We start from the raw sequence: 26,020 nt of genomic DNA, 5'->3' as shown, positions 1-26,020 counted from the left end.
ACTAAATCATTGTGAGAGTGTATGAAGAGTTAGTCCATAAGGATAATAAGTTATTGGATTAAAATCCAAAGTGAATTAGGGTTTACAAATTGAAACCTTAGGAATTCCAAACTATAAATAAAGCCCCAAGCTTGCTAAAATCGGCCCTAAGACTCCTAAGGTAAAACCCTAGCCGATTTTTGAGCTTTCTGACCTCTCTCTCATCATTTTCCACTTGTTCATGGTGTTTGTGACTTGTTTGAGGCATCACACTTGGGGTGCTAAGCTCTTAAAGACCAAGTTCTACAAGCTACAAGAAAGAGGTATTCTTCCATCTAGTTTTATGTTGTATATCTCCAAATTATATGCTAGATAGGCTTCATGCTTTGTGTCACACCCCCAAACCGAAACGGCAGAAACGTTCGGGGGTGGATGACGTCATGTATAGTATCACAACAATTGGATCATAGTAATCAAAGTAAACACAACCATTACATTGAATACATAAAAGGTATTTACATCTGTTTGATTCATATTTATGTACATCAAAAAGTAGCAAAATATAAAGACATGACTCTATACGCTCCGTCTTCTCAAAAGCTGTAGGAGTACCTGTCTACTGATTTCTTGAGAATACAAGCGGTTTTGAAAAGAGTATCAGCATTAAAATGGTGAGTTCATCAGAATGTTTTTGTAATGAAAACATGTTAATGAATTAGTGAAAATGTTTGTATGTTTCCAAGAAAATTCAATATTTTCTAACATATGAGTTTGTTACAGTGTTCCATAAAGTATTAGTTCGTATGCCTGGTTACCACCAGATGTATCATATAATGTTGATTTGAATGAAAACCCTTTTGTATGAAAAACCTGGCTATCACTAGTATGTATAAAATATTCTGTTTGAAAACCCTGGATAGCACCAATATGTATAAAATATTTTGTTGAAAACCCTGGATAACACTAGTATGTATAGTAGTTTTATTAATTTAAAATAAAACTAATTAAAGTTGTTACCATTCTTATATTAATCGTATTATTTAGTACCAAATTTATGAGTTGTTATAACCATACTTGACCATTGAATTGCATGAACGACGTTCTTCAGGTGTCGGAATCGAAATGACTTTGTCACTCGTAGACCTGTAGGTCCTACTGTAGCTAACAACAAGGTGCGGAGTTTTCAATCCTATATAGATCTATACACAAACTCACTTTCTCCCTCGAGGAGACTCTGGTTATAATCTCAGGACTTTTGTGGGTACTTAAGTAAGTACGCGAAGATGCTCACTCATAAAATGTTATACTAACGATTAGGTGTAGAATAAAATGAATCCCTTGAATTTAAATGACTGTTGATATGACCCATAATATACCCAATATAGCTTATATGTTCATTCCCATTGAATCTATATTTTGTGCATTGATAAGGTAATTATTCCATAAACTATACCTATTATAGTTTATGTGTTTGTTGATGTATTCAATTTAAGTTTGACATTGATAAACTCTACAATTATGTTGAAAACTTCCCTTATGCTCAGTATTTTAGAAAAGGGACAAATATCTAAGTGATTTATAAATGTAATAATCTTTGGTTTAAATCAATCGTATAAGTTTTAATCCTATTTAAATCCTTTATATAAATCTCTAAATTTATTTGTGTCTTGCTTGTATCCTCCCCTTAAAAACGTTAAAAAACAGTAAAGATGTAGAGGTATGAACTCACAGTCGGTTGCATGTGTGTGCCGGACAACGAGATTGGAAACGAAGACCCTCGAGTTGATATACGCGGCACTTAACGGGATCCTAATAATAATTAAGTACATATATGCGTATTATTAGCGAAACCATTAATTATAGTGTTGGAAAACACTTGCTATTGGTTAAGGAATGTTACCGAGACTGATGAAGTGAATGGATGGTTTTAGGTTTCCAAAGTGTTCACTGCTAGAAAGTGTTCACGGCCGTACACGGTTCACGGTTCTTGGTGAGGATTTGAAGGGTTCACGGTCCTTGAATGGTTGCGGCCGTGAACAAATCTCGGTCCTTAAAGATTTGAAGATTTGAAGGGTTCATGGTCATAGATCCATAATCATTCCACTTGTTGTAGTCTCTTTGAGGTATCAAGTTCATACCTTGGCTTGTAGATGATTAGATCTCCTCGTAGTTTGTTTTGTTATGCTTTGGGCTCCTTTTCGGGTTGTTAGAAGAGTTAAGTCGTTTTATGGGATTGTTCTTTTGATTATGAGCTTGATATGGTCTCCTTTAGCATAAAGGTGCAAGCTTCATGGGATTCTTGGTCACATGCATGCATTAAGTACCTTATTAAGTCCATTTTAAGCTTAAGAGCTTCATTTAGCCATGCATGAACGTAAAGTTAGCAACTTTATGTGATTTTCCAGCTCAAGGGAGTTTGATCTATGTTTTGGAGATTTGTCTTAAGGGGTTAAGTGTTAAAATAGGGTTTTAGATGAATAGGGTGAGTACGCTTAGAGTACAAGCCTTCAAGCGAGTACGTTATGCGTACGCCCCGCGTACTCAGTTTGTTAGGCCTCGCATGTGTGGGCTTCGGGGTTGGGCTATCTCTTGGGCTTTGTGTCTTGGGGCATGGTTGGGCTACATGAATACAAGTATTTTCGACTAGGAAAACTCGTTGGGCGTTAGGGTAAGGCTCACATAGAGATTTAGGCCCAATTTGGAAAATTGGGCCATATGTGGGCTTTGGATGGTTAATTGGTTTTTTGGGCTTGTAGATTTGGAAGTTTGGGCCTTAGTCTTGGACCAATCTAGGTTACGGGTAAAATGGTCTTTTTACCCCAAGTATGGATTTATGGTTATGGATTGGAACCCAAAACGTATTGGATTTTATATGATATTGATAGCTCGGGGATTTGTCGGACCAACAGCCATGGTATATCTGGTTGATTCAACAGTGCGAGGTGAGTTTCTTCACTAGGTGAGAGTGGACACCCATTAAGCTGTCATTTTATAGGTAGCAACCTCATACCCCCCCCCCCCTTATAGCCCGACTTCATGAATGAAGCCTACTAATGACAAGACGACTTGCTCTTACATATATATATATATATATATATATATATATATATATATATATATATATATATATATATATATATATATTAACTTATAATATTATAAAGTATAAGGGTTGATTTTTAATTATTAAAAATCTAGGGGTTGGAACTAAAGTTTATTAAGTGACTTTACATGTTCCAAAACTTGAGGGCAAGTTTTGTAACTTTACAAAACCTTTCAAATTCATAACTTATGAGTTATTAAAATGAAGACTCTTCATTTTATAACTTATGTGTTCTTTTAATGGTTTTTAACACAAATAGACTTTTGGTTATCCATAACTCGAGGACAAGTTATGGACTCCACTAAAACACATAAAGATCATGAATTAAACATTTAAACAAGTAATTCCTATGATCTATCAAAAACTCATAAGAACATGAATATTCATATCAAAGTTTCAAGAACATATGAACACATAAAATCATGAAAATTTGATATTTTCTACTGTAAATGGATTAGAACATCCATTACACCATCTAAAACAAGTTTTACAACACCAAAACAGTTTAGGGTAATGTTTCTAGTCCATTTCAAGCAGCAAAAATCGAAATTCTGCACCCTGCCTGGCCAACTCGTCGAGTGCTCGAACTGAATCGCCGAGTTGGTTGCATTTTCACTTGGACCCGTCGAGTCCCCTGTGCAGACAGCTCAAAAATTCGATTTTTACACTATTTTGCATCAAGTATTAACAAACAAGCCTAGGCTCTGATACCACTGATGAGTTTTGAGCATTCTAACACCCCTAAGTGTACATGCAACTCTAGAAAACCTTGGATCCATGTTTGTCTAAAACACATGCAAAATATGATTTCCAAGGTTCATAATCCTATCTAGCATACATGGGAAACTTTTAATCTAAAAGATGGCTAGAATTACATACCTTGTAGTTGATTTGATTCCTTGAAAACCTTGAGAGCCTAGCACCCCAAGTGTGATGCCTCAAATGCATCACACAATACCAAATGCTTTGGAATAACTTTAGAGTTTGTATAACACTTGTAAAAATCGGCTTGCTATCTCTTGTTCTTAGTGTAGCCAATTTTGGTGAGTATCATGTTCCTTATATAGTTTGTCACATCTAGGGTTACAACATGTACACCCTAATGTGACATGACTCTTCATTTCCATGACCCATGGGTTTGTAACTCCCATGAAGCATCCATGGAGCATCCTATGGGTTTAACTCAACTGGATAATCCATGGAGCCTTTTAGCCCACTATACAAATTATGGATGATTTACATAATCAACCCATATATTTAATTAGTCATCTTTTGATCACTTAATTAATTCTTGATCAATACTAATTAAATAATACTATTAATATATTAGAACTTATAATATATTAATAAACCACAAGTGTTATTTCTCTCATTTAGTCTATCTAAAAGCATGATGCCATGCAACCCAAATGGACCATGCCGGGTCGGGTCAAGTACATACCAAATATAGTTATGGACTTAGATACCTTATCCAAAAGGTTCTTCACCATTAGCTTGTTCAGCTCCCAATAGTCAATACACATCATGTGTGACCCATCCTTCTTTTTCACGTACATGATCGATGCTCCCAACGGGTAACTACTTGGACAGATAAATCCTCAGTCTAGCAGCTCCTGAAGCTGCATAGACAACTCTTGCATCTCTGGCAGAGCTAGACAATACGATGCCTTGGCTATCGAAGCCACAACATGCACTAAATCAATACGGAACTCCACTTGCCTCTCCGGAGGCACCCAAGGCAACTCCTTGGGAAATTTGTTAGGAAAACCTCGCACGATCGGAACACTTCTCAACTCTAGTGTGTCTTGAATCCTCGTGTCTGAAACATAAGCCAAGAACCCAGAACAACCCTGCTGAAGAAGCCTCCTAGCCCTCGCAGCCTAACAGAGAGTTGGCCCATGCGAGGCTCTCTCTCCATGAATAACTAGTTCTCCCTAACTTGGGGTTCGAACTCTCACCAGTTAACGCTTGTAATCTATCGTGGCCCCATTCGAACCCAATCAATCCATCCCAATGATCACTTTCAACTCCTGCAAAGGAATTGTAAACAAATCGATAGAAAACTTCTCCCCAAGCACATTCAGAACACTCCATTGAAAATACCCTCGTAGCACTCACGGTGCGGTCATCCGCAATCTCCACCTCGAGTGGGGAATCTAAGGTCCCCAGATCATCCTGAAACTTCTTGTTGAGCGCAAGAGATACAAACGATCGGGTAGCCCCCAAATAAAAAAGAACATGTGCCGACAAACCATTGACCAAGAAGGTCCCAATACAATATCATAATAACATAGCATAACAATAAAATAAACAAGAAAGAAATATATCACATACTAGTAAAGACATCTAGCACTGCTCGGGCCTCCTCTGTAGTCAACTGAAATGTGCGGCTCTTCATCGCGGGAGCTTCCGCCTTGGCGGGATGGCCATCAGTAATCCTCATGGTGGCAGGTTCAGGCGTCGCCACTGCACCTCCTCCTCAAGCCAACTGCGGACAATCGGCCTTTTTATGACCGACCTAGTTGCAGCGGAAACAAATCAAGCCCTTCCTGGGGCAATCCATGCTCACGTGGCTTGGCTAACCACATGTATAACATATTGGGCCTATCACTCGACAAGCTCCACTGTGAGGCCTCCCGCACTTGGCACATCGGCCACGTCCCTGCTGGAAGGATCGGAGGTCCTAGGCTTCTTAGCCTGACCTACAGCCGTTTGAACCTGCTCCAGCTTCCGCTTCGTGCTGAGCTCTAAATCAATCTCCCGTTCTCGGGCCTTCTCTACCATATCATTCAGGGTCTTACACCTTGAAAAGTTCACAAACTCCCAAATATCATCTCTCATCATGGAATGATAGCTCGTATTCTTCACTTCCTCGTCTGCAGCGTACTGCGGAACCAACAATGCTCGCTCCCGAAACTTGGCACTGATCTCCGTCATAGTCTCGGTAGTCTGCTGCAAATCCTAAAACCCCCCTCACTAAACTTTTCACCTCAATCGATGGTGCAAAATCCAAGTCAAACCTCCGCACAAACTCCTCCCAAGACATCTCATCCACACCTGCTGATCCAACCTCCCGGGTCACCTCCTCCCACCAGTCACGTGATCGATCCCTCAACATACAGGATGCAAACCCCACCTTTGCCAACTCGGGGAAAAATCTCGTCCGTTGGGCATTCTCCATGCCTGTCACCCAACATCGACTAATTATGGGATACCTGACCCCAAAGAAATTGGGCGCACCACACGCCTTGAACTCCAGGAACGAGGGATCTCCAGCCCCAACCTAGCCCGTAATAATCTTGGCTCGAAAAGACCATATCAGCTCCTCCATGATCTCCATCATACCCTCTTTGACGATCCCAAAAATCACCAGGGTAGCGTCAAGAATGCCACGAGTAACCTCGACTGTAATAAGATTGCCCAACCTCTCATCAATGGGCTTTGCACCGGAGCCCGAACCTGATCCTGATCCTAAACCTCTAGTGATCATCACCATCTTCAAATGAAAATACCAGAAGACGGAATGATAAAGAAATTCAAAGGAGGTACTTCCTCACCGTTCTCCTTAAAGTTCACAGGTCTAACATTAGTTCGGGTACAGGTCGTGTGCTTTTAGTAGTACGGGCCCAATACTACCTTCCACACCTTACATGTACCTTCCCCGAGGTTCTACCTGACACCTGTAATTCGCCCCAAACAATAATATGACCCACAGAATACAGCATATCTCAAATCCTAGACTATTCTAGGATTTCTAAATCCCCATCAAACCAGAACTTAGTTAACCACAACAGGCTGCCCTATGCATGCAAGTTATACAAAGATAGAATCACATGGACTGTCAAATAATACCCTACCATAGACCACAATCCAAACAAGGAACGGTAATAAGGCAAAATTCGTCATTCTAGGGCTATGCAATCCTAGACGTATACAACTTTGAAAGCATACACATAGTAGAACTCATCCGATTATTAAACTTTCAAATATAGTTATAGCATGGCTAACATATTAGGGAAACACTTACTTGAGCTCGGCCGATTACGCGCATTGCACTCTCCCTTCTTTTACAAAGAAATCCGCTTCAAGAAATTTTTAACTTTTGATTTTTGAATTTTTTTTTTTACCATTCCCTCAGTTTGAGTTCTGACACACCTAAGAGTGTGCCCGAATCCCTCAAACCAAGGCTCTGATACCAACTTGTAAAATCCATTTTAAAAATAAAATCCATGACCCTTAATTATAGATTCCAATCATAAAGTGTATCTCGAAAATCCATTACATCAAATTATTATTCAAAAGATTAGAGTGTCAATATCAAATTCTGGAGAGTGTGTGTCGCACCATCATGTCAGGCCCTTGCCCTTAGATCCCGAAGTACCTGAAACAACCAACAAACTATAAGCTAATGCTTAATGAGTTTCCCATAACATACCCACAGAAACCCTCCATGGTCTTAATCCAAGTGTCATGGGAACCCCCACATGGTCTTATCCAACTGTCATGGGAACCCCCTCATGATCTTTACATGAGTACATAACACATTGATAGCACATCCACAAATAATCATTACAGCTAAGTAACATGGGCCGACATTTGTACCTTAGACCCAATGGCATGGTGAGGAAACTCACATCGATAACTGAACAATAGTTGATTAGGCCTCGACTCTGAATGTCAGCTTTACTCAACCCCTAAACAGAAACAATTCCTTAGATTCAATTTAATATGACCCCAAAACTCCTTATAAGTCAAACTTGGTCAAAGACTAGGGCCAATGGTCAAAGTCAACGGTTTTAGTTGACCCAACTCGCCGAGTTGTCCCTCAACTCATCGAGTTTCTCTATCATCCACATAGATTGGGAAAAATCCCATGAACTCGTCGAGTTCACTAATGAACTCGTCGAGTTGGCCATAAAACCAACCTTTTAAAGCATTAAACTGAATCCATCAAAACTAGGGACTCCAAAACTCAGATCTCTTCCAAAATGATGTCTAGAAGGGTAAAGTTTCTGACTTTACCCTTAAGAACCATCCAATAAGAAGCAAACCCAAAACCTAGACTCTTTAGAGTGAGTTTTAATCCATTATGCCCTTGAACTCTCCCAATATAGTCCCAAAATACATATCTAGAGTCCAAAGGTCGGATAATCACATAAAGTTTCCAACTTTACGTCCATTCAACCTAAAATACACTCTAGGGATTTAATAAAAACCTAAAGAGGGACTCATTGCATGAATGGGACCTAGGGACTAATAAACTTTGCAACTTTAGGCCAAAAGATGCCAAGAAGGGGCTAGATATGATTTATTAACCCCTAGAAACCCCAACATCTTGGACAACCCATCCATAAACCCAAAATCATGTTAAAACTTCAAACAAAGAGATCTAGAAGAATATAAGGCAAGTTGTCGACTTTATACCTCAAGAAAACTGCTATTGATGAAGAGATTTTGGATCTATACTCCTTCTTCTAAGCTAGATGCTTCCAACTTCCAAGCTCCTTCCAAAGAACCACCAAAATCAATTCTTAAAGCTCACACACTCAAACTTGGAAGAAGACACACGAATCTAGGGTTTCTGGACAAGGGTGGCTGGTAAGGAGGCCAACCAAGGATTTAAAGTCCTTTAAATAGGGTGAACCCCCTAAAATTAAGGTTTCATCTTTAGCCGCCAACTCGTCGAGTTGAGACTCACCAACTAATCGAGTTGGGACAATAAAATCCACGTCTACAAAATTCTTGAAACGACGAGTTGGAGCTCCCCAACACGTCGAGTTCCCACAAAATTTCCAATATTTAGATAAATGAATAATACATGGACCAAGCGTTAGATGAAGAATGTTAGATTTAATTGTTTCCAACACATGCGACTTTTTGATTGGTTCCTAGGAATACCAAGAAACCCTTTAGTGATATTTTTAGTGATAGTTTTTTTAAAAAAAAAAAGATAAAATATAATAAGAAAATTCATAATTTTCTTCCAAATTTTTAGAAATAAACCTTTGTTTTTTCTTGTCCAAAATACAAATAAATCGAATACAATAATATAGCAATAATAAAGTATCCATCACTAAACTTAAACAAACTATCATAATTACATTTTTCAAATCAAATATATGTCAAGGTCTTATAATGTTTTCAACACGTTAATATAACAAATGCAAACAATATATCTAATAATACTTTTGAATTACAATATTATAGTGAAAAAATATCTCCATGATAACACAAAGGTTACACATAAAAACATGAAAATCATATTTTGAAAGACCCCGTTTTCATGAGACTCATGTGGATTAGGGGTTGTCTGCAGTCTGCTAGGTCATCTGTCCTTCTGAATGGTAATCTGACATCTGAGTTTCAACTGTAACGTGGTCTTCGTCAAGGAGATCCACTATCCCCATTTTTGTTTATCTTGATCATTGAAGGTTTACATGTGTGTATGGAGGATGCTATTCACAATTCGGTTTTTGAAGGGGTTTCTATTGGAGATCATAATCTGAATATTTCACACTTGTTTTATGCGGATGATGCTATTTTTATTGGAGAATGGGATGCGGAGAATATTAAGAATTTAATTCGAATTCTTAGGATTTTCTTTATGGTGTCTTGGCTTCAGATTAACTTGCATAAGCCCAAATTGTACGGAGTTGGTGTTGAGGAGGAGTCTATTGCGCAGTTAGCTACGTGTAATGGGTGCGGTGCAGATTCTATTCCTTTTATTTATCTTGGGCTTCCTGTTGGTCAGCTCATGCATAGGAAGTTGGTGTGGGACTCAGTTTTTACTAGGTTTTGCAAAAAACTTTCTTTATGGAAATCAAAGATGGTATCTATTGGGGGCAGGTTAACTTTGGTTCATTCGGTGCTTGGCAGCTTGGGCACTTACTTTCTTTTCGTGTTTCGGATGCCTATCTTGGTTTCTAAGGATTTGGAAATAATTAGAGCTAGGTTCTTTTGGGGAGCTGATGATTGAAAAAGATTTTTACACTGGATTAAATGGGAGATGGTTTTAAATGATAAAAAAATGGTGGCCTTTCTATAGGTAGCTTGGCTTCGTTTAATCACTCTTTGTTGTACAAATGGCGTTGGCGGTTTTTGAATAGCCTTAATCTTCTGTGGGTGGATCTTATTAAAATTTGTTACGGGAGTGATGGAGGGTTTCGCATGGCTTCACGGTCCAATTCAAAGAAAGCAGTTTGGATGGGGATTGTTAATACGGTTTGGGATATGCATAATAGAGGCTTAATTCCTTTTGACTCTATATGTAGGAAGTAGGGGAATGGTCAAAGTATTAGGTTCTAGAATGATATTTGGTGTGGTGACATTATGTTGAGAGCTAGATTTTCTAGGCTCTGTGTTGTAGCTAGTGATGTTGATGCATTGGTTAGTGACTATTGGGATGGACAAGATTGGAGGTTTCAATGGGTTCGGAATTTTGATGGTGGGGTGTTGGCTGATCAAGATTTGCAATCGAGAAATTTGATGTAGTCGGTACATCATTCAGCTAGAAGAGATTCTTGGTGTTGGTCCTTTGGTTCTGAAGATACGTTTTTGGTGAAAGAGACTCGTCTTCAATTAGATCGGGTTGTTCTTCCTTGAGGTGGTTTGGCGACTAGATGGAATTGGTGGCTTCCTATTCAAGTTAACATTTTTATTTGGCAAGTAGTGTTAAATAGAATTCCTACGAGAGATAATTTGGATAGAAGAGGGTTAGACATTGATTCGGTTTTGTGTCCGGTTTGTCAACAGGCTCGGGAGGACATAAACCATTTGTTTTTTTACTTGTTCGGTGGCTTTACAAATTTTGATTAAGGTGGCAAAGTGGGTGGAGCTTCATATCCCTTCGTTTTTTGTCTGTTGAAGACCAGTTGTAGTGTGTTGATGGGTTGACGACGGTGCGCTCTAAAAGGTCAATTATGGATTTGGTGTGCTCTACTTTGCTTTGGATGTTGTGGACGTTTCGAAATGACATCTTGTTTGGGAATAAGAAGATGAAAAAGGAAATTTTGTTTGATTCCGTTGTTTCTTTTTCTTTTAATTGGTATTGTGCTAGGAATTGTAAGGCTAGTATAAGTTGGACCGAGTGGTTGAAAAATCCGGTCATGAAATAATTGTTTTGTTGTGGCTTTGCTAGTTTTTCGCTAGTTTTTAATTCATTATGCCGTTCAATAAATATATATATATATATATATATATATATATATATATATATATATATATATATAAACTTAAATAAATTGTGATACAAATGTTGTATTTTTTTTTTAAAAAGCAGTTTGAAAAGACATTTAAAAAGTTTAGAAAAAAAAAAGTTATAAAAAAGAATTTAATTCTATGAGAAGTTGTTAAAAAAAGACCAAATTTTTAACAAAACTTAAAACATAGGCTAAAAATAAAAAATTGAAAAAATGATATGTTATCTTAATATAACAGGTAAAAAAAGTTATCAATGAATTTAGGATATAAACTTTTTATAATGTGAACAAACATATTTTATTTTTTAAAAGAATAACTAATTCTTGTTTTCTGTATATATGTCATCTCGGATGTTGGCATTCATCTTTAATTTTACACTTTTAGCCTAAATTTTTATTTACGAATTTTATCCGAATATTAAATTTTATAACAAATTCATTCCAAATTTAGTTTAATTTACAAATTTACTTTTAGCCTAAATTTTTATTTACGATTTCTAACCCTTTTACGATTTGTTATATTGACTTCTCCTAGTTTGTAACATCTGCTTTCAGTGTATGCATCTTTGTAGTTTGAATAATTTAATCTAATTTTTTTTTGTAAGGTTTTGGCTTGGCCACGACATGGTAGTAGAGAGACCAAGACATGGCCTTTCCAGTTTAATTGGCGCGCATTCGTGAGACACCATGACGTGGCGAGCTGCTTGCCATGACGTGGTGGCGGTTGAGGTGTAAAAACCTATAATTGATGCATAGGTGTTCGTAGTGCCAATCTTTACTTCTACATGAGTCGTGGTTCTGTCTATCCGTCTGTAAGGTGAGTTTTCTCATTATACTTTGTACTGTAGTATGTATCATTTATGTGTTAGGATGTTGATAATATGTAGTGATCTGTTAGTTTGGTAGATCTTTTATGATTACATATATTTTAAGAGTTATGGTATTTGATATCGACATGTTGTGGTTGGGTTGAGGCGGTCATGTTTTGTGTTGTAAGCCAAAATACCCGAGGGATCCGGTTATTACTGTAGGCCAAAGAGAGCGGTCTAGCTACATGTTGTAGGCTCAGGAGAGCGGTCCGGTTAATACTATAGGCTCAGGAGAGTGCGGTCCAGCCATATGATGTAGGCTCAGGAGACGGTCCAGCCATTTATTGTAGGTCTGGTATGCATGCATTACATATGTATTGTTGTGTGGGGTATTTTTGGGAACTCACTAAGCTTTGACTTATAGTTGTGGATTTAAATATTTTAGGTACTTTTGAGGATCGGGTCAAGGCAAATGTTTGACAATACACAACATCCAGTGGTTGTTATGTTTTGAAAGTTACTATGATTTTGATACTTTGGTTTTATGAAATGATTCTGGAACAACATTTTTGGTGACTTATGTTTTATGGAAAAATGGTTTATTCTCTTTAAAAAAAATGGAAAATTTTTACTATGGTTTTGGGGATGTTACATAATTATTTTTATGCCACTTTTTTGGTGTTATTAGGTATGATATCATTAGAGAGATTTTGGTTTGTGTCTTCTCAACCAAGAAACTTCGAGGAGGAAAAGATATCAAGCATAGAGATCAAGGGCTACATAAGAGGTATATTATTCTTCCTTATGTTTTATGTTTTCATATGGTAGTAGTAATAATATGAAATTTAGAACTTATGATGCAAGTACACTAAGATAAATCTTTGATTTATAGATTGTAATGATACATAGAAAACCAACAATGATAGCTCTGAATCTTGATGTGACATTGTTAGGCCAAATAATGACAAGTATGTTTGCAAGTTGGTCAAAAGATGTCAAAATCCAATATAGCTACTTTTTGTCAAAGATATATAACAACATGAATCATTTTAAAACATGTTTGATCAAAATAATTAATTTTTTTTAATTAACTCATAAATTATTGCAAAACATGTGATTAACAGAAATTTCCATGTATGCGATATAATGTCAAATTTGTATGTCAAACATTCATGATGTATATGATATATATAACTCATTTATATGGTTATATATTTAATCTATTTGAATCATTAAAGTTATATCACTACATTGGATATATGTTGCAACAATAAAACAATCATATGCCACATAAAGGATATAACATTAGTTTGTTTATGCATAAATACAAATATAAATAAGATTCAAGTTGCATATATCAAAAAGTTCATATTAATAATTAAATTTTGTTTTTCCACTCGATATTTGTATTTTGACATTATTTGTTTACAGTTTTATCTATTTTCATATGTGGGGGTACAAACTTTTGTTCTTTTTTACCTACACAAACACAATGATGATGGAGGCAAAAAACAGTCCCAAGTATTCCACAATCATAATGAATGCAATCAAAAAAGCTATTACATACTGGAAGTGCATCTTGTGAATAGGAAATCACATCATTAAAACCTGAAACACAAATTAAAAAAAAAATAAAAAAAAGAAAAAAAAAAGATAAATGTTAAGTCTCTTTCTTTCTTTCTCTCTCTCTCTCTCACACACACACACACGTGTGTATATATATATATATATATATATATATATATATATAAACACTTAAAATTATTTGCATACTAACTGATGTAGAAGTGTTGTTTCATAACATGCATAAACATCTTTGAATTTTACATTTATGAAAAAGGAAAGGAAGAGAAGGTAAAAAGAAATTAATTAGTATTTTTCGGTTTTGAAGGGAAAAAAAAGAATGAGAAACTTTTGTTTTCTACATATGATTTTTAGGGGAGAAAACATATGCTTAGATTCCCTATTTTTCTTTTCATTCCTTTAAAAGCTAAGTGCATGTTTTCTCGTTTAATCACTCTTACTTCTCTCTCTTTTTTATTAATAATAATAATAATAAAACTCAAGAGCAAGGTGAAAATGAATTTCATAAACATAGAAAGAGTTGTTCACCTAAAACAAAAAGCAAAAAGATCACGATGAATGTTCTTTTCATTCTCGATTTATGATGAATTCGATAGAAAAATCAATGTGTGGTGGGTGTGCAATTGTTTGTCTATGTATTGTTAGTTTTTCATTTTCTTGACATTATATAGACAATGTTAACTCCTATAACATTTAATAATAGTATCGTATCTATTGATTTTAATGCAAAAAAAATAAATGTTGTTGACTTTTTAAATTAGGTCATTATTAATTTGCATAATTGCAAAGATATTAGAATTTACAACCTCATCCTTATAGATTTATGATTTAATTAATATCATTAAAACAATTAGAATTAATTAATTCTTTTCTCACCAGTTGACATAGAGGAAAAACTTATTTAAGTTCTTACAAATATTATAAATGATTCGAAATTAAAATAAAATTGTAAACTAATTTTCAAAAACCATATCATTACAAAAATCTCATAAAGTTTGTTATAATATGATCAAATATTTTTATGACATACAGGTTATCTCTATTGCTTTCATAACTCTTATGTATAAGTGTTGTAGTTAATAATTCTTTTTGAATATATTTATAACGAAAAAGATAAAGAAAAATACAAGAATCCTATGAAATTTTTTTTATAAATGATTCGAAATTAAACTAAAATTGTAAACTAATTTTCAAAAACCATGTCATTACAAAAATCTCATAAAGTTTGATATAATATGATCAAATATTTTTATGATATACAGGTTATCTCTATTGCTTTCATAACTCTTATGTATAAGTGTTGTAATTAATAATTCTTTTTGAATATATTTATAACGAAAAAGATAAAGAAAAATACAAGAATCCTATAAAATTTTAAAAAAAAAATAACAAATTTATTATCTTTACTTATGAAACATAAGACTCGTCAACATTAATGATAAATAAATATACCAAATAAGTAAAACAGTGTATAAGTAAAATATTGTATTTAATGTTTCGTGCATTTCAAAAATATCAAAGATATATTTGTCTTTATGTGTTTTATGTAATCTAATTTACTAACTATCAGTAAATAGAAACTTAAGATAGATATATATTAGGGTGAGCAAAAAACTTAACTGCAAACCGGAAAATCTGTATAAACCGAAACCGAAACCGAAAAAAAAAAAAAAAAAAAAAAAAAAAAAAAAAAAAACCAATGGTGCGTTTTTATTTTTGCAAAAGCCAAAAATGTTTGGTGCGGTGCGGTTTCTATTATTGCGAAAACCGCAAAAAATCGAACCGCACCGCATATATATATATATATATATATATATATATATATATATATATATATATATATATATATATATATATATATATATATACACGCTTAGGTTATTCTATTTTAACTAAGTATTGTACGGATATCGTATGCTATGAGAATGATAAAGAAAATATGTTGTTTGATAATATAAATACGTTCAATCTTTCATAACTATTTTCATTAATACACATTCTCACTAATTAAATCGTATATAAGGTTATTATACACTTATTATTATTATTTTCATTTCTGTCATAATGTTTGTCAAAATGTTTATTGGATCGTATTTTGTTAGAATGAAAATGAGTGAAAAACGATGTCTGAGAACAAAAATAAATAATAATTATCGATAATGTATGAAAATGACGATATTTTTGTAAGGTTGAACGTATTCGCATTGCTAAACACTTATTCTCTTAGTAATTCTTATAGCATACGATATCCGCACAATAATTAGTTAGAATACTTGAACCTAACTCTCTCTCTGTATATATATATATATATATATATATATATATATATATATATATATATATATATATATATATATATATATATATGGTTAGATTCATTTGAAACAGGTCTAATTTTGTGAGACAGTGAGACCATATTTTTCTAGTGAAATATTCTAATATTCTGTTATTCAAAAAAATAATATATATATATATATATATATATATAATATTTTGATATTCTAAAACAATATTTTTAACACATTTTACATTAAAATATTCTAAAAACATATAATGTTCGAATATTATACATATTACGTTTTTTCGATGACTAAAATATTGAAGTATTTCGCTAGAAAAAATTGGTCTCACGGTCTCACAAAATTATGTCCGTCTCAAATGAACTCTTACCTATATATATATATATATATATATATATATATATATATATATATATATATATATATATATATATATATATATATATATATATATATATAAAGTTGATATTTGTAAAAACCAAGAACCCATTACAATTAAAATTTCTATAAATATAAATATCTATCTTATATATCAGAGGATGATTGTATATTTTTAAGCATACATTCAGTGATAATTACAATAACAAAAATGTTTATGACATTGTTTAACATTTAAATATGAAGAGTATTAGTGATGATAGTATAATTTTTATTAATACATTAATTGATATTATCGCATATACCTGTGAAACAAATATTATATTTTATCCATATTATATTGAAGCATTAGAGACATGTTGAATGAATAGTTATGTGATTTGATTACAAAACAAGATGTGGTGGTATTTGTTCATCTCCAAAAAAATGAGTAGCACTCCTCATCTGAGTCAAAGTAAATCGCTGAGATTCCTGAGTTTTAGAAAAAAATAATAATAAATGACAAAAAAAAAACGCAAAAACCAAACCACATAAACCAAACACTGCAGTTTCTAAACTACAAAAAACCGAAGTTGCGGTTTTTTAAGTTCGGTTTTGACCAAAAACCAAATCAAACCGCACCACGCTCACCTTTAATATAACATAAAAATACTTTATAAGAGAAAATAATAATTTATTTAAAAAGTTGATTCTTCCATATAATATATATTTTTCAAGTTATACTACCTTGTATGTAGATGAATTAATTCTACCGAGTAAAATAACCACCTATCATTCCAAATAGAAAGTGCTTTCTTCTTGAACGCCATCTCTGTCTCTATCGCTTTCACACCTCCAAATCAAACACCGTTAATTTTCTTCTTGATTCAAACCTACAAATCGAGAGTTTTCTTCTTGCTTTAGACTTGCAGATATAGAATCAAACAAAAGCCCATCACCACATGTTTATCGTTTTTTTGTATCTCCTATTCTGTTCATGATGTTTTAAAAAAACATCCCACATCGAACTCTTTGTACACAATCCATACATCTTAATATTGTAAGACTTAACATTTGGAACAATATCTCTCTTTAGAATTTGATTGAACAATTCTTGATTCACCATTGTTTTTAGAACAAAAGGCAAGAAGAAGAACAACCAAGGAGACCACCGAAGCAGCCCCCTCGTTGTAACAATCGCCCGACAGTGAATACAAAGAGTAAACCCATAGAGGGTTGTCAATCTCGACGGACCCCCTTGCATTGCAATTCAAATTTTTTCAAGAAAAAAATTAACACTAGCTAGCCCTATAACACCCAAATTGAAAATCAAAAATCTAGGAGGTGAAGTAAGAAATCCATTTTAGTTTAAGAAACTTTGGGGAAGTGGAATTGCACCTGCTTCTTTTAATAATCAGACTATTTTTGATGATGTTGGCCCCCTAACAATGGAATCGTCCACCACCACCACCGGTTTTCCCTCCAAAACCGCTCTTACTGGTGAAAGCTTCAATTTCACCCCAAAATCATGAATCCTTTGAGAGGGTTCACTGAATGTCCGACTAGCCGAAATCTGGGACTGCAATCACCATGTCACAGTTGACCGACGACTCTGTGGCCATGATTTCCCCAAATTGATGACGGGATTCATAGACGGAACTCCCGAACACGGTAGAGTTGGGTAAAGAGAAATAGATGTGTTCGAAGATACATGATTTGGGTTCTGGGTGTGGCATTAAACAGAGGTATTGGATGCCGCCTTTATCGCCGATTAAACTTCACCTGAGTTCACTTCTCTTTCGTATTTAGCTTCGATGGTTTGTCCACGAATTTTCAGGAAGACAGGATGGAATTACTTGGTGTATTTTCTGTGTGTGTGTATATATATATATATATATATATATATATATATATATATATATATATATATATATATATATATATATATATATATATATATATATATATAGAGAGAGAGAGAGAGAGAGAAAGATTTTTTTTTTTGATTTCTTTAATAAAAAAATTGAAAAAGGAAAAATACCAAGGGAAAATCCGTCATTATAAAAAGTTTTAAAATTTTGGATTAAACTCGCAACAAAACAAAACTATTGGACCATCTTTGCAAGCCAAACCCATTTTGGACCAAAGTAGCTAGTTTTGACATACCACAGGTACCATTCTTGCAATTTTGTCTAACAATATTTACCATACTTTTAGGAGGGTTGATTTCATTATTTAGTCCAACTCCTTGTAATATTTATACTTAATAACTAACAAATATTTAGAATTACTAAAGAGGTTCTGAGGCTAAGGGAGTCGTAACATTTTTAATACCTTGCAACGTCAGATTTTTTAGTGTTACCTCGTTTTTGACCATTTAACACTTAATCTTAGCATAGTAGGGAGTTGTAACACTCTTAACATTCTATTTTTTTATTTTTCTAATTTAACTAAATTACTTTATTTTTAATATAAGTTGGTAAATCAGTTGTCGAAATTAAATTCTAACAGTTAAATTCAATTGAATTAGCAATGATTTTCACATTTTTTATTAGTACTAAATATATTAATTATTTAGGAAATTAAGAAAAGTTTGGTAGTAAGCCATGCAATTATCGTGTATGCATGAAATTGGCTTGGCGTTCATTAAAAATACCATTTATATTCTTAACGACATTAATATAGCGAGCCCCTAGCGAGTGTTAGGGGCCGTGTTCATCAACCCATAACAAGTTTGGCAAGTTGTTGGTCATTCCGTTTAGCCTTACTAGTAAATTAGGTAATATTCGTTATTTTAAATCAATTGCTGTTTTTTTTTTTTTCTGTAAGGAAAGCAAAACCTCGCTCATATATATATATATATATATATATATATATATATATATATATATATATATATATATATATATATATATATATATATATAGAGAGAGAGAGAGAGAGAGAGAGATAGAGAGAGAGAGAGAAAGTTAGGTTCAAATGTTTTCGGTATCTATTGTGTGCATGTATGATTGATTATGGACCAATCATTTTAGTTATCTTCAACATGTAATATGCATTAATTACTTTCTTAAAATAACTAAAATGATTGGTCCATAATCAATCATATATGCACATAATAGATAGTGAAAACAAAATAACATAACCCTATATATATATATATATATATATATATATATATATATATATATATATATATATATATATATATATAGAGAGAGAGAGAGAGTTAGGTTCAAATGTTTTCACTATCTATTGTTTGCATGTATGACTGATTCTGGACCAATCATTTTAGTTATTTTAATAAAGTAATTAATGCATATTAAATGTAATTAATATTCATTATATCTTCAACATGTAATATGCATTAATTACTTTCTTAAAATAACTAAAATGATTGGTCTAGAATCAGTGATACATGCACATAATAGATAGTGAAAACAAAATAACCTAACCATATATATATATATATATATATATATATATATATATATATATATATATATATATATGGTTAGGTTATTTTGTTTTTACTAACTATTGTGTGCCAGAATGCACAGATCTGGACCATCGGATGGAATATAATCAAATGTCATGATTTGAGGGTCTATGGTAGTAGAATAGGATAGCATGTACCATATAATCATACAAATTTCAACATAAGGGCATTTTAGTCAATTAACCTATATTAAAAAATGAAATTTTCGGATTTTTAGGGATGATTAATTCCTTTATTTTTTAAAAATCTGAATATTTTAAATTAATTCAAATTTAAAAATCTGATTTTATTCTGTCAGAATGATAAAGTGTCAACCATAAAATAGTGAATGTATTTTTCGATTTTATTCTGTCAGAATGGCAGAATGCCAAACATAAACTAGTAAATACATTCTGAAAGAATACACAAAATCGATTCTTGAACTAATAATATATCAAAAAATTACATTGTATGATTGTGATTCATTGAATAATAACAAACATTCTGAAAGAATAAACAAGTATAATTCTTAAAAAATAACAACATTCTTAAAAAATGAGTGTGATCAATCTTTAATTCATTCTTCAACCCTTTCCCATCAGGTCTTCAAGCCATTCTTGAAGCCTTTTCTACCAGAAATTCATTGCCAAGTAATTTGTAGTGATACACTTGTAAAACCTGCACATTAAACATACAAATAATTAACTACAATTCTATCAGAATACAACAAATAATATTCTTACAAAATAAACTATTCTGCAAGAATAGTTTTTAAGAATTTGTATTATCAAGAATATATCCAACAAACAAAATAAGGAACTAGCATCAACCTATTCTGACAGAATAAGGAACTAACATTCTTCGGGTTCCATGTGTTTCTTCTCGATATGTTCAATGTATTAAACTACAAATTCTGACAGAATAAGGAACTAGCATCAACCTATTGTTATGAAAATGGCATCTAACCCAATCTAAATTGAGTTATATAGTTCTGAAAAGAATAAGGAACAAAGTGAAGTAAAAACATTAATGATTTTTAACTATTTTTTCATTGAGACATTTTATCAAACACGTGGTGTGCTTCTTCAGTTTCTTCAAAAAAATTAGTGATAGTCTTACCAATTTTGGCAATCAAAATTGGGTTTTGAAATCTGGAAAACATAATTCACAATCAAAAGTTAAGTACTTTTGAGATTATGTGCACCAGTATTAGATGTCAATTTGAATTGCTAGCCTAAAAAAAAATTAAAAGTACCTGGGATTGAAATTATTTGGTGGCGACGCCCTTTTCATCTTCAGTTACAAGGGTTTAGTCGTGTGAAGAAGCGGAGCAGCAGAAGAAGCCAACCGTGAGACAATATAACTTATAAGAGGGAGAGATTGAGGACTTGGAGGACATAAGGGGAAGTTGTGTTGGCCATGACTGCAAGGGTCCACGAGATTTATCGGAGGCACCGGAGGCGGAGGTGGCATCGTCATCGGAGATAACACAGTCGACACGAACAACAACGTTTTCGACCTGAGGAACAAGGGTATGAAATCGCTTGGAAACAACGCAACAACGACCTAAAGCCTTGACATCACCGATCTTGTTGAAGACCAAGAGGAGGAGAGAGTCTGGTAGATGGTCGAAAAGGTCGAGTGGTTCCTCCTCCGTGTAAGGGAAGATTTTGGTGGTGAGAAGCAGAAGACGTGGATTAGAAACGATGATGAGTTAGATTTAGGGCTAGGGTTAAGTAGTTGGTCAAAGAGATTTTTATGGTGATTCCCATTAATTAAGGGATTTTATTTTAACTATCATTCTAAAGTTACATAATTACCCTTATTCAATTTTTTTTAATTATTTAATTATTCCTCAATTCCTATTGGTGCATTCAGTCACACAATAGTTGTCAAAAACATTTGAACCTAACTCTCTCTCTCTCTCTCTCTCTCTATATATATATATATATATATATATATATATATATATATATATATATATATATATATATATATATATATATATATATATATATAGGGTTAGGTTCATGTGAGACGGCCTAATTTTGTGAGACCGTGAGACTCATTTTTTTTATTTTTTTTAGTTAATTCAAGTTCCGAAAATAATATTTAAAAAAAGAATTTTTTGATTTTTACATTTATTTTGCATTTTAAAATTATTTTTAGAATATGTACAGTGTAATATTCTATTTAGAATATTTCACGTATTTTTCAAAAAAAAAAAAGATTTTTTTTTATTATTTTATTTTTTTAGTTAATTCAAATTCCGAAAATAATATTAAAAAGAATTTTTAGATTTTTCCATTTATTTTGCATTTTAAAATTATTTTTTAGAATATGTAAGTGTAATATTCTATTTAGAATATTTCACGTATTTTTCAAAAAAAAAACGGGATTTTTTTTTATTTTTTTATTTTTTTTAGTTAATTCAAGTTCCGAAAATAATATTTAAAAAAAGAATTTTTGGATTTTTCCGTTTATTTTGCATTTTAAAATTATTTTTAGATTTGGTCTCACGGTCTCACAAAATTAGAATGGTCTCAAATGAACCTGAACCTATATATACTATTTATGTTTATGTGTATTAGTGTATCCAATAGGTCCATGTTAATGCCATCGTTTAACAACTATTAGTAATTTTGCAAGATTAAGTTGTTTATTATTTAATTGTAGTGGTTAGTCATTAAACTTTAGGGTTAATGTCATAAAAACCATCAAGTTTTCAGGGTTTTGTCGGTTTTGCCCAAAGTTGAAATTTATGTCCGTTTTTACCCAAACATTTTCGAAAAAATGTTCGGTTTTACCCTTTTACCGGTGATAACAGGTTTTCCAAGTTATCATTATATTAATTTCGCAAAAAAAACCCTTAAGTTTACCATTTGTTTGCGTTTTTACCCTTAAGTTTATAATTTTTTTACACTTTTACCCCAAGTATATATTTTTTCATAATATACATATTCATATGATTTTTCTGTTTGAATACGTATAATATGAAAAAAAAAATACATAGGGTAAAAGTGTAAAAAAAAATTATAAACTTAAGAGTAAAAACGTTAAAAAACTGTAAACTTAAGGGGTTTTTTTTTGCGAAGTTAATATAATGGTAACCTGTTATCACCGGTAAATGGGTAAAACCGAACATTTTTTGGAAAATGTTAGGGTAAAAACGAACATAAAATTCAATTTTGGACAAAACCAACAAAACCCTGAAAACTTGAGGGTTTTTATGACATTAGCCCTAAACTTTATTTAATTTTGTTTTAGTTTAATCATTTCATTAAGTTTTACTCTACTGAAACTTTTAACAATTACTTAAGAGCATCTTACAATTGGAAAAAATATTTAGATTATATTCACATGGTTTTGACGAAGAGACAAGGGCATATGGTAGTTGTGCAACCGATCATTCCATGTTCAATAATAATATAACTTCAATAAAGTATATGTTCACTAATAATATAAGTTCTAATAAAACAAAATATTAATATTAATTATTTGTATATTCAAGTAATTGTAAGTTTATAACTAAGATTAAATAAAATATAAACATATGTAGACGCCTCAATTGCGCATTTGGATGTAATATCAACATTTTTGTCAAAATCAATCGTTCGTTGAAAGTTATAATATTTATTTGTGTAGACTTGTTCAGTAAAAATAGTTGTAAACTTTTGAAATGTGTAAAATGTAAACATGAAAACAAAAAACTGTCAAATGTTATTTGAAGTAGCTTCCAGGTTAACAACGTTTTGTTTAAAATAAAAAATTTAAGTGCTAACTTTCAAACAAAACTTTTTCTTTGATTCAAATTTTTTCCTTAAAGCTAAAAACACTAAACAAACAAATTATTGAACATACACATAATTTTTTTTCTTGAAATTGTTGTTTAAACAATATTAGTAGAAAAAATAGTTTCTTGATAAACCCTAACATTTTAACTAAAATAAAACAAAGAAGATTTGATGTCCTATACGGCTACACCTAAACCCTTAATTTCACATTCTCCCCCATCAACACATTTCTTCAGCAAATATGACATCATATATGGATTGCACTGCACAAAAACACCAATTAAACTAAATACGCACTTCAAAAACAAAGATAAAAGAGTAATAACAAACAATCATTCTTTCAAAATTCAAAAACTTTATTATTTACCTTCTTCATTCGGGATATTCGGTTGATCTACCAAAAGTCGCTCGAGACTTTGTAAATCACCAACACTACAATGAACATTAAAAAAAATTATAAATATAAATTTTTCTTCAAGTACTACAAATAATTTTTTCAGAACATAATGGTCTTGTACTGCATCTGGCATACATTGAGCTAAGACTGTGACATATGTCAATGGTAGTATCGGAGAATCATTTTTATTCTTTGTCTCATCTAAAAAGGTGGGACTGGGACCTTTGTGCAAAAGACATAAATGCCCTTGTCCAGTTTTGTGTAACAAAAGTATACCTTGGTTTCAAGGCAAGGCTAACAAGCGCTGATGTCACGGATGATTTAAGCACATACCTACACCATTTGATTAAAAAAAACTACCTCTGTATATTATTTCCAATTATAAAATAATATGGTAGGATTAAAAATATCTGATAATATTAAATTTATTAATAATGTATGTATAGATTCATACTCTGATTGATACATCTCATGTAGAATTCGAAGCCCTTCTAAGCAATCTGCAATACTTGGTTTTACACCAATTCTTTGATGTAATTGCTTCATTGAAAGCTGAACAGAACCACCTTTCACTTGCTGTTTAGCATCACGAACAGTTTTTGCAAGAGAAAAAACAACACCATTTAATTCCTCCCTGAAAACATCAAGATATGAAAATTATTAAGCTAAATATAAATTAACTAGGATTATGGATTATTATAGACTTACAGAGTTTTAGTCATTGAAAGCAATATCTTCTGAAGGGATTCCATCTGTTTTGTGAAGATGGTATTTTTAATGTTATCAAGGTTTTTTAGGGAGCCATAGTTTTTGGGACTTTCAAGCAACTGATAAGAGGGTAAAAAAGGAAATAAAATCGATAAGAATTAATCAAGAGATTGAATCTATGTATGTGGAAATTGGAATGTGAAGGACCTGTAACCTTCCAATAATGGAAGAAGCATTTCTGAACTGTGACACTAATCGAGCATGGAGGTCGTCCCATTTATCCATGTCATCTTTCACCCTCTTAAATTTCTGCTGAAACTTTTTCACTGTTGCCTCCATTGTTAACCAAATCTAAAACACAAATTCTTGCCTATATTCCAGCAAGATACACACGATTAGTGTCTGTTGATACTCGTGTTAAAAGTTTACCTATTTATTTTGGGTTTACAGTTTAATGTGTTGTTAACCTCAAAATTTTGGTAAACATGTCATAATCTCAACCCCAAGTATCTTCATGATAACCGGTATGAACATCTGGAAGAATGAGGGGTTCATAGCTCTGTCAGGCATATACACAAACACATGGTGTGGTGTCCACTCGGATTATTAAGAATGAAAGTTAAAGCCTTATGAACACAAAGCACACCAATTTGGAGCATCAAAACCCAAAAAGAACATATTCTTCATAAATCAGTATAGTCAGTAGCAATTAAATTGAATAAAAACATGCCCAGATTAAGCAATTAAACCAATGATCGAAATTCGAACAGTGTCCCTGCGTAGGCATATAAAGAACAAGAAAATTGGGATATGATGCATGTAAGGGATCAAGAACTGAGACATCATGCCTCAATCAGAAGTGTTAAAATTAAAAGCCAAACTTAGAAATTATACCATTTTTTTTAACAGTACAACCACTTACCTAAATGTTGTAGCAGTCGCAGGTTAGGGCTCTGTCGAAGGGAAATGCTCTTTAGAAGGATCAAAACGGCGTCGATTAGAGTGTTGTATCATGGCACGAATCACTCAAGGAGACAAGTGAATGCTTGTATCTGAGTTTTGGGGTTAAAACTTAAGGCTACTAATCTACTATGTTTTTTATAAAAAGGAAATAGATGGAAAAGTATGTTGCTATAGCCTATATCAGCCAAAAAAAAAAAAATACTCTCGTGCTTCTAATTTGATGATTTAGTTCATAATGTTGCTAAATTACGCTTTCTAGTTTTAATTGCCAGCTCCCCGCTGGTAGTACTTTTTTTTCAAATAAAATCTCAAAAGTTCCAAAAAAAGTTGTATTTGGCATATATAATGTT

General features: G+C 32.7%; 1 protein-coding gene across 3 annotated transcripts; it reads right to left on the bottom strand.

Annotated features, from left to right (window-relative positions):
• Positions 1-23,656: 23,656 nt before the first annotated feature.
• LOC145073478 (uncharacterized protein At5g43822-like) lies at positions 23,657-25,801 on the bottom strand. Of its 3 annotated transcripts, none has more exons than XM_079020027.1 (8): positions 25,630-25,801; positions 25,175-25,266; positions 24,915-25,077; positions 24,708-24,826; positions 24,454-24,633; positions 24,276-24,332; positions 23,970-24,034; positions 23,657-23,865 (listed from the first exon to the last, which is right to left on the bottom strand). In XM_079020027.1, exons 3-8 carry the CDS (start codon positions 25,044-25,046, stop codon positions 23,822-23,824), a joined length of 597 nt encoding a protein of 198 aa, XP_078876153.1. In that variant the 5' UTR covers positions 25,047-25,077; positions 25,175-25,266; positions 25,630-25,801; the 3' UTR covers positions 23,657-23,821. The 3 variants fall into 3 exon arrangements, with proteins under 3 accessions (XP_078876153.1, XP_078876151.1, XP_078876152.1); XM_079020025.1 differs by having other exon boundaries at positions 25,175-25,241; XM_079020026.1 differs by lacking the exon at positions 25,175-25,266.
• Positions 25,802-26,020: the final 219 nt, after the last annotated feature.

Source organism: Lactuca serriola, chromosome 9 (genome assembly GCF_051521515.1).
Source record: "Lactuca serriola cultivar US96UC23 chromosome 9, Lser_US96UC23_V15, whole genome shotgun sequence".
NCBI lineage: Eukaryota > Viridiplantae > Streptophyta > Magnoliopsida > Asterales > Asteraceae > Lactuca > Lactuca serriola.
Note: the sequence above shows the minus strand (reverse complement) of the source record. Positions and strands in the feature narration are given on the sequence as shown.

Coding starts and splice junctions, on each gene's coding strand:
- LOC145073478 (XM_079020027.1), bottom strand. CDS start 25,046: ATGGAGGCAACAGTGAAAAAGTTTCAGCAGAAATTTAAGAGGGTGAAA. Junction 24,827..24,914: donor CCATTATTGGAAGGTTACAG/GTCCTTCACATT, acceptor CCCTCTTATCAG/TTGCTTGAAAGTCCCAAAAA. Junction 24,333..24,453: donor CATGAGATGTATCAATCAGA/GTATGAATCTAT, acceptor CAAATGGTGTAG/GTATGTGCTTAAATCATCCG.